At 47.5% G+C, this 25,143-nt stretch overlaps 1 protein-coding gene across 1 annotated transcript in view; it reads left to right on the top strand.

Moving 5' to 3' along the window:
* The first annotated feature begins 23,737 nt into the window (after positions 1-23,737).
* The window catches only part of MAPK4 (mitogen-activated protein kinase 4), a 61,671-nt gene continuing 60,265 nt past the window's right edge, over positions 23,738-25,143 (top strand). Inside the window, exon 1 of the mRNA XM_042781385.1 lies at positions 23,738-24,283. Coding sequence (XP_042637319.1) covers positions 23,738-24,283 — 546 coding nt within the window. The remainder of the gene's footprint in view (positions 24,284-25,143) is intronic.

Below are 25,143 nucleotides of genomic sequence, written 5' to 3'. Positions count from 1 at the left end.
CACTATGAGTTGGAATTGACTCACTGGCAGTAGGACTATGGTGGTGTGCCGTCAAGCCCATTCCAACTCATAGCAACCTTATAGGACAAGGTAGAATTGCCCCATAGGATTTCCTACGTGAAATCTTTACAGGAGCAGTTTGCTGGGGCTTTTCTTCCACAGAGTGGTCGGTGGGTTCGAATTGCTGACCCTTTGGTTAGTGGCCAAGCTCTTAGCCGTTGTGCCACCAGGGCTGCTTATAGCATATAGAATTAAAGTCTACATCTTAACAATATCCCCAGGTGATTCTTATAGATCCACAGGTGATTCTTACGTATACATAAGAAATTGTTAGAATGTATATTCTGATTCAGTATATCTGGGATAGAAAGGCAGATTTGTAGCAGGGAGTCTAACCAGAATGAACCAGTTTGAAGCCCTATAACCAACAGGCACTTAAGCTAAGGAACTGCACTCCAGGGAATTTTAGGGAATAGGTTTTGGGCACTTGCTTAATTGCTCATCCTAAATTAAATTACTGAATAGTAACTCCAGCTTCAGTTTAGAAAAACTTTGCTGGTATTTGCATTTTCCCTTCCTTCCTTTATCTTATTTTATAAAGCAACCACCCTGATATATTGAGTGAAGAGAATCTCCAAGAAATTATTTCAATTCAAGGAGTCAGAACAATCAGGAAGTTTTTTTTTTTTTTTTCAGGAGCAGCTTGGCCCTGTAATATAAACACAGGGAAGCAGTAAGTAGAACTCCTTTAGAAGACTGCGGCTCTGAGCAATGTCCCCTCAGATCTACCCCATTTGTGTTTAAACAAGAGGATGGGAGGGGGTGGGTGGGGAGGTGCCTGCCTTTCTACATGTAGAGGTTGGGGAGGTGGGGAAGAGCAGTCCAGCTGTTGCATATGCCAATCTTCAATTAGGTCCATGGTGTTAGATGCCTCTCACCTCCTGGCCATTGTTCTAGTTGATCTAACCTGGGGCTTCTCCAGGTGTTGGTAGAGCCAGTGAGCTCCTCTGGCCCCTGCCACCACTTCAACTCTTACTGTACATTGTGGTCAGACTTCTTCTGACCCATCCACCTTTCAGAAATAGATTGAAATGCTCTCTGTACTGTTATTGTTCATGTTGACTTAAAGGCCCCCTTATAAGCACTTCATTGCCATCTTGGTGAGAGAGGAGAAGTATGGAGCTTGGTCCTCTAGCATCCCTTAGGACCACACCTGAGTCACCTCCCCTTCTCTCTGCACCTGCTCCCAGTAGAGGTTAAGCCAAAGAGACTTGGGACCTCTGCATTGAAGAGGCCAGCAGACCTTGCTTAGATGACTTTCCCTTTGGGGGAGAGAGGGAAGAGGAGGGCAGACTATGATACTTTAAAATAATGTCCATATTTGGTTGCCTTGGTAACAGCCTCCCTTGGTAAATAACATCTAGGAGATCAGGGAAGAAGAGAGGTGCTGTCAGCTGGTCTGGCCAGGGATTTAGTTGGGATGGGAGAACAGAAGACGGTCACCAGATTGGAACCACTGAGCGGCAAGGATCACACTAGATGGCTGGGAACAAAGTCATGGCTGTCGTTGGTATTGGAGGGCCCCAAGTCTGTTCAGTCATATACGCAAAAGACTAGGGGGTTGTACAGAGGAGGGAGAGCAGACAGCAAGCTTCAGGGAGGGGTACCACAGTTACATCACCCTTGACCCCACTGCTCGGAGGACTCCTTGTTCCCTCTCTTCTCCTTCCTCTCTATGATGAAATTTTTAGAGTCCCTGGAACCATGTTTCTAAAATAGCTAAGGTGATGCCAAGAATTTCATAACCAGGACACTTGGATTTTCAATTCATAGTTAGAGATAAAGCTTAAAATACAGATCCTTTGGGAGAGGACACCTGGTATCTTAGTCACGCAAAAGTGTGGATAGCTGAACTTGAATCCTTATATAGGAGCTTAAAGATAAAGATTCTGAGTGTTTGAAAAGGAGGTAGGAGTATACTTCGGAGAAAGAGATGGAACAGGAAGTGACCTTGGGGACCCTGTAGATAGATGCATCTTCACCATTTGCCTAAGATTGGCTTGTTCCCCTATCCTTATCCCCATCGTCTTGTTAAACACCGAAGAGGCAACTCAAAGGGGACACTGTCCAGAGTTGAAGTGGAGAATAAAAAAGGGATGAGGATTGGTGGGGGCAGGGAGACCATTAGGATAGAGAAGATGGGGCCAGTGGGAGAGGAGAGACTGGAGGAAGGGGCTCGTGGAATGAATGGGGTGACCATTGGAAAGTAGGGGAAGAATAACGGAAGGAAGGGTACAGCAGGCAGAAGAAGGCAGCAAAAAGCTGGAAGGTTAGAGAGCTTTCTGCTGAGCATTTAAAGCTATGGGATTAAAGATGAGGGATGTATGCCAGTGTGCCATCCAAAACGGGCCTCGAAATCAGCAAAGCACCAGGAGCTTTCAGAGTTGGTGGAGACGTTTTTGCTGTGTTGGGTTGAGGAGAGATCAGCCTGTGGGAATCTGCATGGGATCTTGCTGCCAGTGTGGTTATTAAACACTATATATAACCATCTGATACTAGCAGTGGGAGCCACAGTTACCTTCCTTGGTTTTTCCCGCAGCGAGCCCATTAAACTGATTGCTATCCCTGCAGTTGTGGGCTGAGCGGAGGAAACAGAAGCAGGGGAAAGGCAGTCCCTTGTCAAGGGCCACACAGCAGGTTAATGGCAATGCAGTTGTGTCACATGCTCCCACAGTCAAATTGCCAGGACAGCTGCTGTCTTATTCACTCAGGCTGCTCCAGTAGATACCACCATGGAACTGATTATCAGTCTTACCATGGGGAATAACTACATCTAGCTGCCCAGCCACTCAACCAGTCACAGCCAAGTTGATATACAACCTTAACTACCACAGCCATTTGCTGGTGGTCAGGGTAGCCTTGTTCTGCGTCCTCTAAAACCTGTGATGCTCCCACACTTGGAGGCCACACTTGGAGGCTAGCTGGTCTGAGTGAGGGGTCCCACTGGAAGCAAGGAATGGAACAGAGTGGGACCTCAGCAACCACCCAGCCCCTCACCCAGCTCAGACCACCCGAGCATGACCAAGTGGACCCACTGGGCGTGGGTCTGTGCAAGAACGGTGAGCAGAACGGGCTCTGAGCCTCTCTCCCCAACTCTCTAGCTACTTCAGACTGGGCAGCGGGTGGGAAAAGGATACCCTGGAGCCTCTTCTTCCTCATGGGACAGATGAGGATGGCACCTCCTGCTTGCACCCACCTGATAACCCTACTTCCTCCCAGACCACAGTGTTCCACTGGGCCACCTGTGACCCAGCAGGAACCACTGTACTGACCTTCCCTCTGTGCCTCCACCATCAGACTTCTAGGGCACTGGTGGTACTGACTCCCTGCCCAAAGTATGCTATCCCACCTCCTAGACAGCCCCTACTTACTCTTCAAGTCTTAATTTAATTGCCAACATCTTCTAGGAGTCTGCCCTTTTCCCCAAAAGTAACTGTCTCCTTGTTGCCCCCACTCATAGTATCCTGTACTTTTCCTTCACACATCAATCATAATTGTAATCATACACAGTTGTCATCTGTGCCATCTGTGTGACATCTGTCTCCCCCCCTTGGACTGTGAGTTCCATGGAGCCAGGGATCACATCTGTATTTGCTCCTGGATCCTGATTGCCAGTCCATAATGATGTTCAATGAATATTACATGAAAATATTAAATATGAAATAATACCATATGAAAATGCTTTGGACAGTGGAAACTTGCTTTGCAAATGTGTTTTCATCTTATTTTTATTGCTATTTATGGAGCTACCAAACCATAAAAGAGATCTCTATGCAGCTGAGGCTTCCGGAAGAATCAGCCAGAACGACCCGTAAGAAGTTTCAGCTGCATGGTATCTTGCGGTGTGGTGGATTCTGAAGAAGGAGGAGAGAACCAAGCCCAAAGACATTGCTTGTACTCAGTCGCAGTAAACAACCTGGATTTAGCATCCTGAGTTTGTCAGTGTAATGTCTGAAAACTGAGAGGAAGAAACAGAAACAATGCCCAAGGGAATGGCATGCGCTTGCTCTCTAGGTTTATTTTTGTTTGAGTTAGTCTGTTTCTATTGTGATGTTTGACGCCCTGCACTGGTGTGATGCCCAAGAGAACATACAGTCACCAGGATCCTGCCTGTAAAATTCCCTCCCTGATCCTAGTCTCTTTCATGTCTACTGGACTCTCACCCACACTTCTACTGAATCTCCCCCTCATCTTTTCCACACCTGTTTCTTTGATTCTTCCTATTTTCTCAGCTCCTACCTAACGCCACTGTCATCCACACTTTTGGCACAGCTCCTGGGAGCTGTTGCATTATAGCCTGAGAGCCCCACCTATCCTCCATGCTCAACCACTTCAACTGCCCCCTCGTGGTGTTCTAGCAAATCAAACATGCCTGCCCCAAGACATTTTGCTCTTGTCATAGATAGCTGGCGATGGTGCCTCCAGTAAGTCACACCCTCCTGGGCAATGTGGTTCATCTGGCCTTTATGAATCACTTCCCCAGGCACCTCTTCCAACCCTTTTCCACCCTCAAGTTCCTAGCCTCGTTCCCACCCCCATCTGTTCATTTATTCATCACCTTTTCATTGAGTGCCTCCAGTGTGCCAGAAACCGTGCAGGTCTGGGATAGGAGTGAACCAGCCACTGCCCTTGTCCTCTGGAGACCCCCAGTCTCATGGGAAGAGAGACCCACAGAGAAATGCAATCCTATGAGATATGTGTACTGGAGGCATGTGTATCACCCGCGGTGAGCTCAGGGTGACATCTGGGTGGCAGCACTTTGTGGCCCACAGTGTGGGTAGGGTCACTCCAGGCACATAAAGGGGAGAGCGTCCTCCACATGTGCAGAGATTGTGGTGGACCAACATGTGGTGCTGTTTATGGAGAGTGATTGGATCTAAGGTGCAGGTTGGATCTTGGTGCAGGTATGAACATGGGGGCTGTGGGAGCAGTTGGGGCTTTAAACTCTGGGCAGTGGAGAGCTATTAAAACATATGAGCATGATGTGATCAGATATGTTTTAGTAATAATTGGATGCAGAAAGGAGGGTGGACTGGAAGGGAGAAGACAGAGCATGCGGGGGCTGTGGGGATATCAGCCATTTGTTTATTGTAAATGTATCATTGAGGGTTGCCACAGACCTTCCAGTGCCCTTGGCTGCAGGGAAGCAAAAGTGAATGGTGTTTGCACCTTGCTGCTGCAAGGGGGTCAAAGGGAGGTGGCAAGATGCAGGCTCTGGCCAATGAGGCCCTAAGACTTAAACTAAGGCATATGGATGAAAAAAAAGGGGACAGGCTCCTCCTCTCCCTGACCACCTAAACCCAGTTCCCTCTGGAAATTGTCCTCACCACACTTTCCTGAGGAGGTGGGCTCGTGGTGAGGCCTTGAAAGGAGGTAGAAAGAGAAAGAAAGGCCACCAGAGAACACTCCAAGCCCAGGCAGAGGAGGTGGAAGGACACCAGGATGTTCCTGGGCCTGACTCCCAGTTACCTCTTGCCACATCTCAGGAGAAATCGGCGGGAATCATAAGATCCTTGGAGCAGAGGGTTAGAGCTGGCACTTCATGCCTCCTGCAGTTAAATCAAAGACAGAACAACATCCACAGGGGCCAAAGAGATCACTGTCAAAGGCAGTGTTCTGTTTTAAAGAAATTATTGTTGTTATTAGCTGTCCTCAAGTTGGCCCCTGACTCATGGCCACCCCGTGCATGATGGTTTTGAACCACTGTGATCCACGGGGTGTCTCTGGCTGAGTTCTGGAAGTAGTTCACCAGGCCTTCCTTCCTCATCTGTCTTAGTCTAGAAGCTCTACTGAAACCTGTTCCGCATCCTAGAAACATGTGAGCCTCCACTGACAGGTAGGTGGTGAGATGCTTGGCTGGAAATTGAACCCAGGTCTTCTGTATGGAAGTAAGAATTCTACCACTGAACCACCACCACCCCCTTTTAAAGAAATACTTGCCCTATAAAATTAAATGGAGGGATAGGGGTAGGCCTTGGGTCTGAGATGCCCCATCTCAGTTCCGGTTGGCCATTCTTCCAAGAATGCTTGGCTAAACCTTATAGGTCATGCACATTGTATTTCTCTTCAGGCTTTCAGAGGCCAGGCTTCCTGAGTTGTCCCAAGACTCTATGTTTGCCCACGCTTGGGATCCTAATTTTACAATTTCGGCAGTTGAAACAGATTCAGAACTAAAAACAATTTACATTGCTACTTGAAAAAAGAAAAAGATTTTGGCAGTACAAAGTTGCTCCCCAAGCCACCTTCTTTCCTCCCAGAAGGTTAGCCTTGCAAGTAGAAGCTTTGTCCTCTCCCAACACTGTTGTGAGCAGTCTGGGCTATTCCACATCCTGGTTTTTACCCAGTCATATTATTCAGCTCACTCCAAGTGAGAAGTGGCCAGTACTGGAAGAGGCAGCTCCCTCCAGCCTACGCTGACCTGGTCCAGCCACCCCTTCTCACTACCCAGCCTTCACTTCTTCCAACCTGTTCCTGAGGGATGATGCTCTGTCTATGAGGCATATGAAGTCAACTACCTTACCTGCTCCTTTGAGCCTCATTGTCCTGGCCCCATGGGCACTGGATGAAGCAGTACCTATCTAGTACCTTCTTCCCAAAGGGTGGCTGAAGGCTCACTTAGACGTACCCTAGGCAGCCTCCTGCCCAGAGTGTGATTTGTGGGCATTGAGATGAGGACTGTATCAAGCACCCTTCTTCCCAAAGAACAGCTTGGTGTCTGGGTCCATGTATAAGCCGGGGGCTCGCTGAGACCTTCTCCAGGCAGCCTTCTGCCCAGACCCAGTGACTTTCCTCTTATTTCAGCCCATGAGAACTCCCTGTCATTGCCAGAAGACCAGGCCTGGTTTGTACTGGTTTTTGAGAACTCATTAAACCCTGACGTTTGGTTATCTAGAGTGTGTAGAGAAAGGGAGAGGCAAAGGAATGCTTTCCTGCGTCACCATCTAGGCTTTGCTGGCCAGGCACTCACACCCTGCCTCGGCAGCGGGGCCCAGCCCTGAGCTTTGCTCCCAGCTAACCACACTGAGCAGGTAAAATCCAGTTTCTGCCCCAGGCCTTCCCAAGCCCAGAACTGTGCAGGTCTTGGTTGCCAGCAGGACCACATTTGTCAAACTAACATGCTGTAGTGTTTTGACCACACTGCGGCTGTGGTTGTGGTTCTAGCGTTTTCTGCACTGGGGACTTGATCTGTGTGTGTCCTCGGCTCCCAAGTAGTGAAAATGGCTCTGTGCACCAAGAGCTAAAGATGGTGGAGCACCTCTGAAAGAAGGCACCGCTGCTTGTAGTGGAGACTTGGTTACCGTGGCCCTCTCTGCTGCCTTCCTTCCTCCCACACTCTTCCTCCTTTCCCCCCCTCTCCCCTTCTCTCTCTGAATTCTCCCTTCTTGATCTCCCCCTTTGTCTCCTTCCAGTCCCTCTTCTTCAGCCCTGTTCCCCCCACATGGACCCACACCTTGGTTTGTGTCATCAGGATTCTGAGTGCTGGCTTCCCATCCATGCCTGTCACACTATCCACCTCTGTGTGGTTGTTCTTGGTCTTTCCTGGTCACACCTGGACAGACAGAGGCATCGTTTGCTCCTGGCCTTTTGGGGCCCCAAGTCCCCTCACTCACTTAGCCTCTACACGGGCCACACTGTGCTACACACCATCCTGTACATCCTCAAGGGCTAGCAGCCTCGTCCCTGTCCCCTCTCTTCCACCCTGCTGGGCAAACCTGGCTCCCAGCTCTGCTCTCAGTTAAGGAAGATGACTCCAGTCTGGAATGCTGACAGCTGCTGCTACATGGTCCATGTGTGACTTTCTTCCCTGACACAGAATAATCCCCTGATTATTGGGGGAGGAGGAACTCTCACTGGCAGCTAGCCAGTTCTTGCCCTGCACAGCTCTTTGACATCTGGGTCAGGAGCCCCCTTCCTCATGTAGTGGAGGATGGCACAAGGTCATCCTATGACCTTAGGTTGTCCAAAGACCCAAGAAACTCCTTGATGGGCCTGCTGCAAAAGAAGGCAGCCTGGGTGTTCTATGGAGCCTGCTCCCTGCTCTTCGGCCTTGAAAGGGTCACTTCCTTTTCTTGGCCTCAGTGTCAGTGGAGGGAGCCTCAATTTGTACCCTGTGAACTGACCTGGTGCTGCTTTAACTCCTGAAGGCCAGGATGGTCAGCTTTCTCCAAATGAAAGCAAACCATGAGGAGCTCACATGCCAGCTGATGGGACACCAGTGTCACTGTCCAGGCCTCTGGTCTTTGCCTCAATTATCTAAGAATCCTGACCAGGGTGGGCAGGTTCATCAGTCCAGTGCTCACCTCCCTGGCTCCTCTCTATTGCTTCTGTGACTTTCTTTCCCAGGCCGTGGGGCCACTGTACCTCCTTGTCTTCTCTCTCCAGGAAGTTCATAATCTGAGGGCCAATTACTTCTTCTCTTCCTTTCTATGTGTGGTTCAGTTGATGGCCTCCCATGGGGCCCTGACCATCAAGAGGCTTATCTGTGTGTGGAATCCTTTATAGATTCCTAAGAGACCAATGAGAGCCCCTGGTATATCTCCCTCAAGAGCAAGGAGAAAAGTGAAAAAGTAAGCACACAGAAGTGCACCTTTCCTCTCTATTGGGTCACCTTCCTGCAATGTCATCTCTACGGCTCATTCTCTCAGCATTTAGTCACCTTTTAGTGAAGGAAGCTTTGGGAGGAGAGCAGAAAAAGGGTGTTGCACATACGGTAGCTGAGGGCAGTAAGTTAGAACAGAGCTAAGGAGATTGTCATCAGGGACTTAGGTACCCAGGTGGTGAGATTGATCTTGTTCCTAGCCAGTCTGTTCCTGGTCTAGGTCGTACCTTGGCTCACAAGAGAGGATAGGGATAATTCAGCCTAAAATTCCCCATAACTGTCCCCAGCCGAGAAGACTTGAAACACATGTGCAGTGGCTGATGGGCCAATGCTCACCTCTTCCTGGTGAAGGCCACTCACTCTTGAAAGAGTGTTAAGAGATCTACCCAAGGGATTCCAAAGGGCAATGCTTCCAATCCCCTAGAGCCCAGTTAAGTAGCCCTAGTGGTGGAGTGGTTAAGTGCTGAGCTGCTAACCAGAAGTTCAGTGGTTCAAACCCACCAGCTGCTCTACAGCAGAAAGATGTGTCAGTCTGCTTTTGTAAAGATTTACAGCCTTGGAAACCCTCTGGGCAGTTCTACTCTGTCCTATAGAGGAATAACTCTGTGAGTTAGAATTGACTTGACAGCAATGGGTTTAGAGCCCAGTTGGGGGCAGTGGTGGTCCCGTGGAGAATTCTCATCTTTGCTGTGGGGACCTGGGTTTGATTCCTGGCCAGTACATCCCATGGGCAGCCAACACCTGTCTGTCATGGAGGCTTGCTGTTGCTATACTGCAGACTAGGAAGAAAGGCCTGGTGATCTACTCCCCCAATCTACCATTGAACATCCTATGGGCCACAACAGTCCGATCTGCAACCAATCATGGGGATAGGGCAGGACTGAGCACCATTTGTTCCATTGTGCATGGGGTCACCATGAGTCAAGGTCTCCATGAGTGACTGACTCCACAGCAGCTAACCAGAGCCCAGTTGATGGGAGGTGTGTCACTATGGAAGTTGTTAATTTTAGTAATACTGGGGCATGGTCGTTATCACCTCCAACTTATGTTTTTCACTTTTGAAAGCGTGTTCATGTTGTCAGCCTCTGTTCTTGCTCCCATGAGTCAGTGGGGCAGTGTGGTTCTTCCCCCTCGGAGAGAGGAGATCACACACATGTGCAGGCACTGGCAGGACTAGAGCTCAGGCCTCCCAGCTCCGCTGTGGTCCAGGGGTTGTTGCTGTCACCAGAGCTGTCAAAATAACGCTGCTTCTGTCATTGGTGATTAGGGAGATGCAATAGTCAGGCAAGGGAACAGGTTTTTTTTTTTCTCTAAGAATGGTTTATTTTTACCTTGGAGCACAAGCCCTGTCAATGATTAGCCTCTATGGGAATAGTAGGAGGCAGCCATGCACATGCAGTAGCTGGAGAAGGGGCCAGCCTGGCTGGGTGGGAAGCGGTTCAGGGACAGGAAGTCCAGCAGGACTCTATGACATTTAAAGGGACTGAGGCCAGGATTTGAATCAGACAAGACTTGAGAAATTCTCACCACTGATTGGCATCTCTCAGGGTCGAGAGGAGGGGAAGAGGAGAGAAGGAACACAAATTTGAGTTTAAAGACAATGGTCTGGAGTGTGGGACTTTTCATAATGCATTTGTTCTGCCCAGATATGTACTATTGCTTATTACTGACTAGGTTAGGAGTCTAGTTCTTGGAGTGCTGTGTAACACATGACGGAAGAGGTCCCTGCCCTCACAGAATTTTGTCAACAGTGATGACAAGTGAAGCTGAAACAGAAAGGGATGCTAACTGTCGAGAGATGGGGAGGATAAGAGGACACAACAGGTAAATGGGTCTGGGGAGGAAAGAAAACATTAAGGGAAGGCTTCCTGGAGGAAGAGACATTTAAACTTAGACCTAATGGATGAGTAAGAACTAGTCAAGTGAAGAAGAGGGGATATTTTCCAGACAAAAGGAACAACATGTGTGAACTCCCAGAGGCAAGGGAGAACATTACATTTTCAGTCAAATGAAAGATATTTTGTTTGGCTGGCAAACAGAGTTAAGGAAAACGTGAGTTAAGGCTAGTGATGTTAAGAAAGGATGTCAGTCCCCAAGATGACTTAGGGGAGCATGGTAAAGCCTTCTCTAAAAAACTGGGAAAGCCAGGGAAACAAACAAGCCCTTGAGTACAAGAGGGTTAAGGGGTGTGTGTGTGCGTGTGTGTGTGTGTGTGTGTTTAGGGGGGCGGGGCTCGAACAGGAGGGCACTGCCGGGTATGGCAGAGACCGCTTGGAACAAGCCCAGGCTTAGGAACCAAGCAGTGGAACTGGTTCCAGACCACCACAGTAAAGCAAATACCGTAATAAAGCAAGTCACGCTTTTTTTTCCATTTCCCAGTGCATATAAAAGTTATATTTACACTATACTGTAGTGGCGTAGTGCCTGAGGCATTTGACTGTGAACCAGAAGGCTGGCCGTTCAAACCCACCAGCCACTCCTCAGAAGGAAGGTTGGGCAATCTACTTCCATAGTGATACCACCTCGGAAATCCAAGGGGGGGTTGCTATGAGTCGGATCTGACTTGATGGCAGTGAGTTTGTAGTCTATTAAAGGAATTCTGGTGGCATAGTGGGTAAGGCATTTGTCTGCTAACCAGAAGGTCAGCAGTTCAAACCCACCAGCTACCCCACAGAAGGAAGATGAGGCAATCTACTTCCATAATTTTTAGCTTTGGAAACCCAATAGAGGTCACTATGAGTTGGTATTGATTTGATGGCAGTGGGTTTGGTTTTGGTTTTTTGGTAGTCTATTAAATGTGCAAAGAGCTCTGGTGGCATAGTGCCTAATGCAGTTGACTGCTAACCAGAAGCTTGGTGGTTCAAACCCACCAGCCACTCCTCGGAAGGAAGGTTGGGCAATCTACTTCTGTAGAGATACCCCCTTGAAACCCAAGGAGGGGTCACTATGAGTCAGATCCAACTCAACGGCAGTGAGTTTGATTTTTGTTTGTTTTGGTCTATTAAGTGCGCAACAGCATTATGAAAGGTTTGCAATGTTATGAAAATTAACAAAATGTGACCCAGATACATGAAGTAAGCACATGCTGTTAGCAAAGTGGGGCCAGTAGACTTAGAGTTGACATAGAGTTGCCACAAACCTTCAATTTTTAAAAATACACTATCAGCAGAGTGCAGTAAAGCAAAGCACAGTAAAACGAGGTAAGCCTATATGTGGCCTTGAGGAAGTCACTTAAACTCTGCAAAATGACAGAAGTAAGTGGAGAGGGGCACACACAGAACCATTGTCTTTAAACTGCTGTGTTCATCAGGTGCTCTGTTTGTTCATCTAATGGGGGGTGGTTACACCTACTTCACAGTGTTAGTGTGAACATAAAGCCAAACATTGTATTATGGTGCCCAGGACATAGTAGGCTCTGGGACAGAGCTTGGTCCCAGAAACAAGAAAAGAGCCCCACTGTAACGATGTGAGCAGGAGTTCAGTGAGCCAAGCCCACAGATGCAAATACACTTTGCCCTGTGGTGTAGTTATCCAAACCCAAAACCAGAACTACTGTCATTGAGTCCATTCTGACTCAAAGCAACCCTATTGAGTTTTCAAGGCTATATAAATCTTTATGGAAGTAGATTGCCTCATCTTCCCATGGAGGAGCTGGTGGGTTTGCACCACCCACCTTCTGGTTAGCAACCAAATGCCTTACCCACCATGCCACCAGAGCTCCTTTGTGGTTACCCAGTGCTGCTATGACAGAGATACCACAGTGTGTGGCTTTAACAATCAGAAATGTATTTTCTCACTGTTAGGGGGCTGGAAGTCCAAATTCAGTGTGCCAGCTCTAGGGGAGGCTTTCTCTCTCTGTTGGCTCTGGGGGAAGGTCCTAGTCTCTTCAGCCTCTGCTTCCAGGTTCCTTGGAGATCTCCATGTGTCTTGGCATCTATCTTTCCCCATCTCTGCTCTCTTAATCTGCTCCCTTTATATTTTGTAAGAGATTGACTCAAAACACACCCTACACTCATCCCTCATTAACATAACAAAGACAGTCCAATCCCAAATGGAGTTAAAACCACAGGCACAGAGGTTAAGATTCACAGTACATATTTTAGGGGACACACAATGCAATTACTCTTTAACACCCTGAGTGCCAACCACAGGCAAAAGACAGAGAGGCCTTGAGGAAGGCCATTTGAGAAGGATTCTGATCACACCAGCTCATCAAGAAAGACAGGATGATAGGTTAGCAACTTCTGCTGTGGGTGTAGAATGAGGTACCAACAGTACATATGATGCATATTTGACATTGCTGGTCTAAAAGCAAGATGAGTTTAACTGCAAGTGTCCTTTAGCCACAAATCAGCAACCTTTAAGCATCCCTCCACAGGCTGACCTACAGGTAGGGAGTAAGTGATCCCATGCATAGAGCCAGAGTGTGGCAGGAAAGGCATGAAAACCAGGAGCTCCTCAAAGACCAGGGACACTTTGCTTTCCCCTGGTTGTTTGTGAAACCTGGGCTCACAGACATGAGTCTCTACATTCAGGGAAGACACATTGGCCAGTGGGCACCTGCTCAGTAGGCCCTCAAGCAAGCTCCGGAGAATTAAGCATGCAGACTTGGAGAAGGGTAAACTTGGGCTATGCTCTCTGTCCTCTTCCAACACAGCCCAAACCCAGCAAGCCTTCAAACTGGGCCACTGGTCACACCTAACGCTGATTTAAATTCAAAAGAGGCTGACATCTGCCAGTCCTGGTGTCTTTCCTTAAAAAGAGCCAATGAGGAGTGTGCCCTGGTATCTATAAAGGTCAAATGTTGTAGGAGTCCTACGATTGGAAAGATTTAAGCACTCACAGGAGCTCTGGTGGCTCAGTGGTTAAGGCATTTGGCTGCTAGCCAAAAGGTGGGTGGTTGGAACTCACCAGCTGCTCTGCGGGAGAAAGACGAGGTAGTCTGCTTCCAGAAAGATTTGCAGCTTTGGAAACTCTATGGGACAGTTCCACTCTGCCCTAAGGGTCACTGGGAATCAGAATCAACTCCATGGCAGGGGTTAAGCACTGACACACACACCCCTCCCAGCTCGGGAGCTGGAAGCCAGGCTCTGAGCAGCCTGAGCTGTTCCTGGGGACCTAGCTGCTCCCCTTCCCCAGCTTCGCCCTGATGTGGGGAGAGAGCGCCAACACGGCAGCCGGGATTTCTCTCTGTGCTATTTTAGTGCTGTTGGGAGGCCTGTGAAGTTTCTGTTCTCCCTGGCTGGTTATGTAATTTTCAAAAGAAGACTGACAGCTCATTGAGTTTGCTCCTTGGGGAGGAGATAACCCCCAGGGTCTGATGTTCCCTGTCCTCCCTTCTTTCTTTCAACTCTCATAACTTCTCCCTTAACCCCCACTTGGGGAGATAAAGGCAACAGGGTTCCCCCTCCTATTGTTACGCAGCAGCGTCTCCACAGGAACGTTCTCTAGGAAACCGAGGGCTTATTAGGGAAATGAGCTAAGCGAGAGTGGGTGGAATCACTGTCTAGCAGAGTCCTAGGGGTGGATATGTTCAACCAAATCAGGGATGTTAAGGTGTTTCTAGTCATTGCAGACTCACTTATCCAATGGAGGCGGGCGTGGGGGTGCTCACCTGCGGCCTGGCCAGGGGGTCACTCCTGTCCATAGCTTGAGACATTTCTTATTTTGGAATTGACCAGTGATACTTTGACTTTGGTCGTGGTCCCAGGACCTCTGCTAGGAATCTTTAAGCATCCCTCCACAGGCTGATGTACAGGTAGGGAGTAAGTGGTCCCATGTATGGTTACTGGGCACAAAAGAAGCACCAAAACAACCCAAACTAAACCCGTTGCAGTCAAGTTGATTCTGACTCACGGTGACCCCATGTTAGAGTAGAATTGCTCCATAGGCGTCTCTTGGCTGTGATCTTAATGGGGGCAGATCACCAGGACTTTCTTCTGGGTGCCACTGGGTCAGTTCAAACCACCATCCTTTAGGTTAGCAGCCACCCAGACCTGAGAGAAGCCCAGGGGTGGAGAAGGCAGCCTGAGGTCAACACTGTGGGTGGGGACCTCAGGAACAGCAAGCAATCTGCCCATGGACCTTGGTTTCCACAAAGAAGGCATGGGAGTTATGGGCGGATGACTTCACGTGAACTAGACAGCCTTCTCACCTCCCGAGTAGAGAACTATTAGTTGAAAAGTTGGGAGGTCAGGCAAAACTTTTTCTCTTACTTCCTTAATTGCACTGCTATGTCCAAGGTGAGGCTCAGATAGGTCAGGGCCTCTGCATGTCAGCAGCTGGGTGAGTGATCATCTCTGCTCCGGGACAGCCAGTCCCTGCTGCCACAGACCCCTGCACCTCTGAGGTCAACAGTTTGAGAACAGAAGCACTGGTTAGAAGGCCAGGCTTATGGTTTTTGATCCTGGGTTTTATTCTCAACTGTTGATTTCATTTCAGTGTTCCATTTCTCAGTTTCTCTTTCTGTAACATGGACTTACCGTGATTTCCACATGGAGTTGAACACAGGCTGAAAAGCTGGCTACCTCTTGCTTTAATTTGAGGAGTACCACAAGATGTGCCTACCTTAAACTTTCTCTTCACTGAGTCTTGATGGTTCATGGTGAGACTCACTCACTTGGGTAAGATAATGAGGATGGGAAACATGGTCTTTGGAGTCAGGCAGACCTGCGTTCTAATCCCTGAATCACCACTTGCTAGTGGTACGACTTGGACAGGTCACTTCCCTCTGTGAGCTTCCTAAGATAATATCAATCTTGTAGGGTTGTTGTGAAACCCAATTGAAACAATCAAGTGGAGTCTTTGGCACTTTGCAGAAACCTCAGTGAATGTAGTTACCCCATCTTCATTGTCCTCGTGGTTGTCTTGGTCACTTCCCCAAAGGCCTCTGTTAAAATACAAGCAAGGTTAGGGAGTGGGGCCACATTAACATACCAGAAAATGGCAGAAGTAGAAGAGACCTTTAGTTCAGATTAGGTAGCTATCTGAAACCAAAGAGCTGCACCCTGTGAGAATGGAACCTACAGGTGAACTTTACTAAGCCTGGAGTGGGGTCCTGAGCCCAGAGAACCTCCCTGGAAGGGAGGCATGGAATAGTGCAACCATCAAGGGTAATAGGAAGACTAGTCCAGGAGGGAGGGGATTGTGGTGGAAGATTTGAGAAGGGGCCTGGGTTACCCTAAACTTCAGTGCTTCCTTAGGAATAAGCTGGAGGATGTTCACTGTATAGCCTAGAGTGTTGTTGTTGTTAGGTGCCGTCAAGTCATCTCTGACTCATAGTGACCCCATGTACAGCAGAACGAAACACTGCCTGGTCCTGTGCCAGCTCCACGATCCTTGCTATACCTGAGCCCATTGTTGTAGCCACTGTGTCAATCCATCTTGTTGAGGGCCTTCCCCTTTATCATAGATCATTTACCAAGCATGATATCCTTCTCTAGGGACCGGTCCCTTCTGACAACATGACCAAAGTAGGTGAGACGGAGTCTGGCCGTTTTTGCTTCCAAGGAGCATTCTGGCTGCATTTCTTCCAGGACAAATTTCTTAGTTCTTCTGGGAGTCCATGGTACTCTCGGCGTTCTTTGCCAACACCACAACTCAGAAGTATCAACTCTTCTTCAGTCTTCCTTATTCATTGTCCAGCTCTCACATGCATATGAGGTGATTGAAACTACCATGGCTGCGTCAGGCGCACCTTAGTCTTCAAAGAGGTATCTTGGCTCTTCAGCACTTGAAAGAGGTCTTCTGCAGCGTATTTGCCCAATGCAATATGTCGTCTGATGTCTTGACTGCTGCTTCCATTGGTATTGTTTGTAGAACCAAGCAATATGAAGTCTTGGACAACTTTGATCTTTTCTCCATTTATCATGATGCTGCTTATGGGTCTAGTTGTGAGAATGTTTGTTTTATTTATATTGAAGTATAATCTATATTGCAGACTGTACTCTTCAATCTTTATCAGTAAGAGCTTCAAATCATTCTCACTTTCAGCAAGCAAAGTTTTGTCATCAGTGTATCGCAGGTTGTTAATGAGTCTCGCTCCAATTCTGATGTCATGTTCTTCTTCATATAGTCCAGCTTCTTGGATTATTTGCTCAGTGTACAGATTGAATAAGTATGGTGAAAGGATACAATCCTGACACACTCCCTTCTTGATTTTAAAACATGCAGTGTCCCCTTGTTCTGTTCAAACGAGCCATAGTCTAGAGTACAGGTCAGCAAGCCACAGCCCCCAGATCAAATTTGGCCCACTCCCTGTTTTTGTAAATAAAGTTTTATTGAAACACAGCCACAACCATTCATTTAGGTATTATCCATTGCTACTTTTGAGCTACAAAGCAGAGTTAAGTAGTTGTGTTGAATCTTTGCCACAGAGACTTTATGTCTCACAAAGCATAAAATATTTACTCTCTGGCACCTTATAGAAAAATATTACTGATCCCTGGTCTAGAGGACGTCTTCACATGGACTACAGTGATTAGGATCAAGCTTTAGTGTCAGACAGACCTGGCTGATGGGAATAGCTCCTTCTAGACTTGTGCAGTGCACAGCCTGTTCAACTGTAAACATCAGCCCCATCTGAGAAGGATTTCCTGCAAATTTTGGGGGGTTCAGGAGAAGGAAGAAAGCAGTGGCTGTGAAATGTCAGCCCCTCACTGGGGGCCAGAGCTCCTGCTGAAAATCAACAGCATGAGATTTGGGAGGCTCTGAGCAGGCAGGGGAGGTGAGTCTAAATTTAGACTTCCCAAAGCAGATTTATAAAACAGAGCCCCAGGAACCCCAGCAAGGGATAGCTGACACACCATCTCATCTGGTTTGCCTCCACATGTAAAAAGGCTGGATGAATAAGAGAGTAATTAATTGCTTCAAATAAGATGTTGCTGGGGAACCAGTGAGGAATCAGATACAGTGATGAAATGTCATTGTCCGGAGTTGGGAAGACAGGTATTTCCATTCCTGTGCTTTTTTATGATACTAGCCAGGGAATCGTGGGAGCCAGCTCTGCCCTTGCAAGAGTTACATGCATTTTTCTTGCTGGATGTCATTTGAACACAGCTGAACTGGTGACCTTATCTTCTCACACAGTGAATGTGAACTCCCTGGGTTTGAAATCACACCTGTGGTTCAGACAGCTCTGAGCCACCACCTCTGGCTGCAAAGTGGCTGCACTTTGCCCTAAGAAACTGCCTCATGCCAAGAGCAGCCATACCTGCTCTTCCGCCCAGATGGGAACATCCAGACGTCAGATCTGCCCCTCTCCCCAGGCCTGCTGGGAGAGCCCCAGGACCAGTGGGTCCATGCCCTCAGTATGTCATGCAAGCAAAAGTCCGGTTGCTGTATTAAGTCGATCCCGAGTCATGGCATCCCTCCATGTGTCAGAGTGGAACTATGCTCCATGGGTTTACAGTGCGTGATTGTTAGGAAGTAGATCACAAGGCCTTTCCTCGGAAGTGCCTTGGCCTGGACTTGAACCTCCAGCCTTTCAGTTAGCAGCCAAACATGTTAATGATTTATACCACACCAGGACTCCATTAGGGAGCTCTGGCACGTAAGAAATGGACGACTAATCTGAGACTTCTAGATAATAGGTGTTTCTTAAACAGTCCACCTATGGAGAAATGCCAAGTGCTTACAACAGAAATTTTAGAGGAATTTGAGAAAGAAATTTGGAAAATGAAGTTTAAGAAGAGATGAGTAACCTTAAACTCAAATGGAAATAGAGAAATGGTCAGATAAGGGCTGCGTTGTTAGAGTTTGAAATTCTAAGGTGGGCAGCATCTGAGCCGAAGATGATACTAAGTGGATGGAGTATAAGTTCGGAAACACTGGTTTGTTATGAGAAGAGCCACGCTGAACAAGTTGGATTGGAACAACAAACCTAGAGGGGAAGGCTGGCCTGCCCAGGCAACATGGGCCTCACAACCTTGCAGACATAGTAAATAGCAGCTACCGTTCCAGTTGCTGTCAAGTTGGTCCCAACTCATGACAGCATGTGTGTGTCAGAGTAGAGCTGTGATCTTTAGGGTCTTCGGTGGCTGATTTTTCAGAAGGAGATCACCAGGGTTTCTTCTAAGGTGCCTTGGGTGGACTCGAACCCCCAGCCTTCTGGTCAGCAGCTGAGCATGTTAACTATTGGCACCACCCAGGAAGGACTCCAAATGTAACTCAAGTACTTGCTATCCACAGTTATTGTCTAAGCACTTCCTTTGTGCTCTGGACTTGAGGAGCTTGAAGTCTAGTTGGAAACTGGACCTGCTGCATAAAGATAAAAGCCTAGGTTAGTATCTTAGTTCTCTAAGAACATAAATTCTGCAAGTGAGTGGCTTTAACAAACAAATTTATTTTCTCACAGTTAGAAGGCTAGAAGTCCGAATTCAGAGTGCCAGCTCTAGGAAAAGGCTTTCTGTCTCTGTCTGATCTGGAGGAAGGTCCTTGGCTTTTCAGCTTCTGCTTCTGGGTTCCTTGGAGATCTCCGTGTGTCTTGGCATCTATCTTAACCCCATCTCTGCATCTGTCATTTGCTTGTTTAACCTCTTCTATATCTCAAGAGAAATTGACTTAAGACATACCCTACACTAATCTTGTCTCATTAATATAACAAAGACAACCCATTCCCAACTAGCATTATAACCACAGAGGCATCGCGGTTAGAATTTACAATACATATTTTGGGGGACACAATTCATCCCATAACAGTTAGTATATAAAAAATCCAAAACCCACTGCCATCGAGTCGATTCCAACTCATAGCAACCCCCATTGGGTTTCTAAGGCTGTAAATCTTTACAGAAGTAGATTGCCTCATTTTCCTCCTGTGGAGCAGCTGGTGGGTTTGAACCACCAGCCTTCTAGTTAGCAGCCAAGTGCCTTACCCACTATGCCACCAGAACCCCTTTGTTAGTATATAGTAAATACCAAATAAAGTATGCACATGAATGCTGCAAGAGTTTAGGAAATGGAGAGGTGTTGCCAAGGACTGGGATGGTCAGGGATATTGAGAGAGGAGGTGAGCCTTCATCTAGATTCTGGGTGACAGCAGGATTTCCACAAGTGTCAAGGAAACATGGACATTTCAGGAAGTGGGAAGGTGTCAGTAAAGAAGCAAGACAGGAATTTAAAAAGAATATTTCAAAGTCCCTAAAGAAGGTAGAGTGGCTGGAATCGAGCCCTCCAAGGTGTCATGGCTCCTGCTCACTAAAGCTAAAAGTGTGTTGAGAAGGCCACTGACATAGACAGACACACAGAAACACATTCACACACCAAGGGAGACAGTCCCTCCCCCATGAGAGGAAAAGGAAAGCATTTTAAAAATAAATAAATCACTTCTTAATTATTCACAGATTGTCTGCATTGCAGCTTATTTCCAGCAAATTCTGCTTACAGCTTGATCGTGATGTCGTCCCCTCTTGTAATTAGGTGCTCATTCCTTTTTGTTTACAACCCAGAGCTGGAAAGGGAAGGAGGTTTAAGCATCTCTCCTCATAAAGCAAAATGTGTCATTGCTTCTCCTGACTTTGGCTGTGGGAGTTAGAGGAAGAATGGAAGGGGGACCTGGGGCAGCTCTTGTTCCCCTGAGTCAGGTATTTGGTGGCCTGCACTAGCACGGGACTTGACTGTGGCTCAGTGGATGGCCCATTGCCATCTCTGACTGGTTGGGCATCCTCATTTATTCTTCCATCACATACTCATTGACACCATCTATGCTGAAAGCTCTCTGAGCCTCAGGGTCCTCATCCACAAAGTGAGAGGCTGGACCAGAATCAGTGTTTCTTAGTGGAGGTGCTGTTGGCATTTGGGCTGTGTCTTTGTCATCTAGTGCTGCTATGACAGAAATGACACAACGGGGTGACTTTAAAGAAAATAAATTTATTTTCTCATGGTTCTAGAGGCTAAAAGAACAAGTCAAGGTCTTGGCCATGTCGATTCCTTCCTTGTCTCGGCTGTCCTTTGGTTTCTTGGTGATCTTCACATGGTATCTGTCTTTCCCTGTGTGCATATCTCTGTGTGTAATCTGCTGTGTTGATAACTAAGAAGTGATTAGATTTAGAACCCACCCAGCTAGAATATGATCTAATTAACATAACAAAGAAAACCCTATTTCCAAGCAGGATTATAGCTAGAGGGGTTAGGATTCCAACACATATTGTGGAGAGGACACACTTTATTCCGTAACAGGTTGGGTCTGTTATTTACTAATGAGGATTCAAGGCTGGATGGTTGCAAACCTGGCCCTACTCATTAAAGGCCAGTACACAACAAAAACTCAGTGCAACCACTGCTGTGGAGTGAGATCCAACTCATAGCGACCCCTCTTTGGGTTACCAAGGCAGCATCAGTACAGAAGTAGATTGCCCAACCTTCCTTCTGAGGAGTGGCTGGTGAGTTTGAACTTCCAGCCTTCTGATTAGCAGTCATATGCCTTAGGCACTATGCCACCAGAGCTCCTATTAAAGACCAGTAGTGACCCTTAATCCAATGAGGCAAGGAGGGCAGTACCATCTCCAGTTAAGGACCACTTGACCTCTAAGATTGCTTTCCAATATGGAGTTCTATAAGTCTATGATCATTTTGTGGCTGAGCCTAATGAAAACATGGAAGAGAATTGCTGAAAATTTGACAGTTCATTGAATTTTAGGCACATCTTACTAAAATGTAAGGGACTTTTTAACAACAAAAGCAGGTAACATCTGTTGAGTAATTGCTATGTTCTGGACCCTTGGCAAATTTCTTTCCTTAGGAGTCTTTAGAGGGCATCTATTTCAGATCACCTGTGTCCTCTACGTTGCCACCTTAATTTACAGCATTGAGCTGACTGTTGTTTTGCTTCATTTCTCATTTGCACAGTTGTGCAGAGTTCAGATCTGAAAGTGTCCCTCCTGAGGCCCCTGCAGTATTATGAGAATTAAGAGGCAACCCTGGCCAGACTCCTTCCTTTGTCCCGAATGCTGGGTTATTTCTCTGTGTATCTGTGGACTTAATGAACTTAGAAAACTCACCACTCTCTTAGAAGCCATGATACTGCCTTTACTTCAGAGATCTGAATGTATGTTGCTAGTTTTGCCATTTTATTCTCCCCATGTGGGTCCTCTAGGAGTTCTACTGGCATAGTGCCTAAGGCATTTGACTGCTAACCAGAAGGCTGGGCTTCAAACTCACCAACCACTCCTCAGAAGGAAGAGTGGGCCATCTACTTCTGTAGAGATACTGCCTTGGAAACCCAAGGAGGGGTTGCTGTGAGTCAGAACTGTCTCGACAGCAGCGTGTTTGGTTTTTTTGTTTTATATGGGCTCTATACCTGTCATTTGAGTCAACATCCATCAAGGGGAATCAGGCTTTGATTGGACCCACTGTTTTCAAGACTTGGGTCCTATCAGAGTATAGCTCACCACACCCATCCTGGGGTAGCACTGGAAGTCTATTGCTGGGCAGAGTCCCTTTTTTATGGGTGGCAGGTCTGGTGGCTTAGTGCCTAAGGCACTTGACTGCTAACCTGAAGGCTGGCAGTTCAAACCCACCAGTCACTCCTCAGAAGGAAAATTGGGCAGTCTACTTCCGTAGTGATACCGCCTTGGAAACCCAAGGAGCGGTTGCTATGAATTGGATCCAACTCAATGGCAGTAAGTTTGGGTGTTTTTTTTTTTTTTTTAATATAATTCCCTTGTGATTCGGTTGGCATGTGTGTTTATGCCACCTACGTGCAAAGGGAGAAATACAAGTGTAATTAAATCTTATTCCGTGGCAAATTCTTTCTCAAAATATTCAAAGACATTTGCAAAAAGAAGGAAGAAAAGGGGCCCACATGAAAAGGAGGGTGATTGATCCTTTTCTTTTCTTCCTAGCTAGTGCTGATGTGTGTGTTTGGAGAGCATAACAGATGAATTTTGCAAAGGTCAGAGCTGGTAATTCCTATCCACCATTTGCACACATTCACCTTAGAGCAGCAGGCATTCACATGAAGGTGCACCACTTGCAGGTCTTATCAAATCAGTCCTTCTTCTCTCTTCTTGCAGGGGAGCACCGCACTCAGCAAGAGGGTGGTTGGGCAGTGCCAAGCCTGGAATCCCCTGAGCAAGCAGTGTTTCAGCTGGCTGGACAGATCGAATAACACTTGGGCTGGTTAACAAAAGACATGCAAGTGGGAAGTTGTTGGAAGCCAGAGTGTGGAAATTTACCCAACATTATTTCGTTGACAGGGAAGGAGGCTTGGTCTGAAAGATGCTGTGCTTTGGACCCAGTGGAACCTGGTCTCATTCCAGATGGCACAGATGAGGGAGTGGGAGAAGATGCTGCCTGTGTCTGACCCCTCTGGAGGATCCTGGGCTGACCACTGAGATCTCTTGGATTGGAACTTCAGGTGCGACTTGGCATAGAACTCATGAAGGTGCTTGGGTTCCTGCAGGTTTCTTCACCCATGCTCACTAGACCAGCTTGGCTTTTGGAATCTAAGGGGAGCTGGTAGTAAGGGGAACTGGCAGAAGTAGAAAGAAGTCCTAGAAGCCTCCTGAATTGATGAACAGGATCCCTTTGTGCTACTCAGGACACAGAGAGAGACTACCAGGCAGCTGAAGGCTGTGGTACAACTGAGCTTTGGACCATCTTGAGGTTGAAGGAACACAGTTCAGCGAACAACTCCTGCATTTCAGCCAAAGGGGACCTCAGAGGATTGAAAGATCAGAGTTTTTGCATCTTTTACTTTGAGCTCCATTGTGGTAGAGAAAACTTTATATTCCTCTAGATACTGACCCTTATTTTTCCTCTGAAGATGCTCTATTTGAAAGAAGCATGAGCCCTTCTGAGCTGTGAGGATTGTTCAGGATGTATAGGAGATAGTGGGCAGCCCTCCCAAAGCAGGTTAAGGAAACAGTCTGAGCCTCCAGCTTCTGCAGCTCAGCCAGCATGGACATATGCCCTTCTTGTCCCCAGAGAGCTGGTGGCAGTGACATTACCAGGAGAAACAGCATCCCTCCACTTTGGGACTTGACAGAATGAGCTGTGCTGGGCAAGCCACCAGCTGGGACCTGGTCTTTCCTGACTGCTCCTTTACCGTGCAGGCAGCCCCAGACCACTGAGCCAACAATGGCTGAGAAGGGTGACTGCATCGCCAGTGTCTATGGGTATGACCTCGGCGGGCGCTTCATTGACTTCCAACCCCTGGGCTTCGGCGTCAATGGGCTGGTACTGTCAGCCGTGGACAGCCAGGCCTGCCGGAAGGTGGCCGTGAAGAAGATCGCCCTGAGTGACGCCCGTAGCATGAAACACGCGCTCCGGGAGATCAAGATAATCCGGCGCCTGGACCATGACAACATCGTGAAGGTGCATGAGGTGCTGGGACCCAAAGGCACTGACCTGCAGGGTGAACTGTTCAAGTCCAGTGTGGCCTACATCGTCCAGGAGTACATGGAGACAGACCTGGCCCGCCTGCTGGAGCAGGGCACCCTGACAGAGGAGCACGCAAAGCTGTTCATGTATCAGCTGCTGCGCGGGCTCAAGTACATCCACTCTGCCAACGTGCTGCACAGGGACCTGAAGCCCGCCAACATCTTCATCAGCACTGAGGACCTAGTGCTCAAGATTGGGGATTTCGGCTTGGCAAGGATCGTTGACCAGCATTATTCGCACAAGGTAGGTCTTGCTGGAGTGGCTCATGCAGGTGGTCAGTGGAATCATCAGGAGAGTCCATGGTGTTCCAGAGGGTATTCCATGCTCCATGGGCCTCAGGGCATCAGGGTCAGTATTTGGGGAAGGCTGGAGAGTGGTGGGAAGATCACTGGCCTGAAAAGTTGTTGGTGAGGGGAATCTGATCTTGGCTCGGCCCCATAGCTTCGATCAATAAATCTGGGCTGTATAAGGGAGGCGTCAGATTAGATGACTCTAAGGTTTCTTCCATCTTTAAGCTCTGTGGCTTTCAAGTTGAGTGTTGGTGGATTTGCCTCTAGTATCTTCTTTTCTCTCTCTGTCTGTCTCTCTCTCTCTTCTTTTTAACATTTTATTGTGATTTGTGTGAACATTTACAGAGCAAATTGGTTTTCCATTCAACAGTTCATACACATTTTGATTTGTGACGTTGATTGCAGTTCCCACAATGTAACAACACTCTTCCCACTTCTTTCCTGTATTTACTATTTCCCTTCATCCTTCTTTCCTGTCCCTTCCTGTCTTCTGAGCTTTATCCCTTGGCAAATACTACGCTTAAACAAAAAAAAATGCAGTGGTTTATTATTATAAAATGATAGTTTCTGTTTCCAGGATTGTTTTTTGCAGGGCACTGCCTCTTATTGAGTGGGAAGCAGCTCCCAGCCTTTGGCAGTTTTTTGTTTTTTTTTTGTGTGTGATTTGGGTGAAGATTTACAGAGCAGATTCACTTTCCATACAGCAGTTCACATACACTTTGTCTCATGACATTAACCACAGTTTACCACAATGCAACAGCTCCCCTCCCACTTCCTCCCCATAGTTACCTCTTCCCAGTGTCCATCCCTCCA

Source organism: Orycteropus afer, unplaced genomic scaffold (genome assembly GCF_000298275.1).
Source record: "Orycteropus afer afer isolate SDZICR_OR568_19922 unplaced genomic scaffold, OryAfe1.0 scaffold00113, whole genome shotgun sequence".
Taxonomy (NCBI): Eukaryota; Metazoa; Chordata; class Mammalia; order Tubulidentata; family Orycteropodidae; genus Orycteropus; species Orycteropus afer.
Note: the sequence above shows the minus strand (reverse complement) of the source record. Positions and strands in the feature narration are given on the sequence as shown.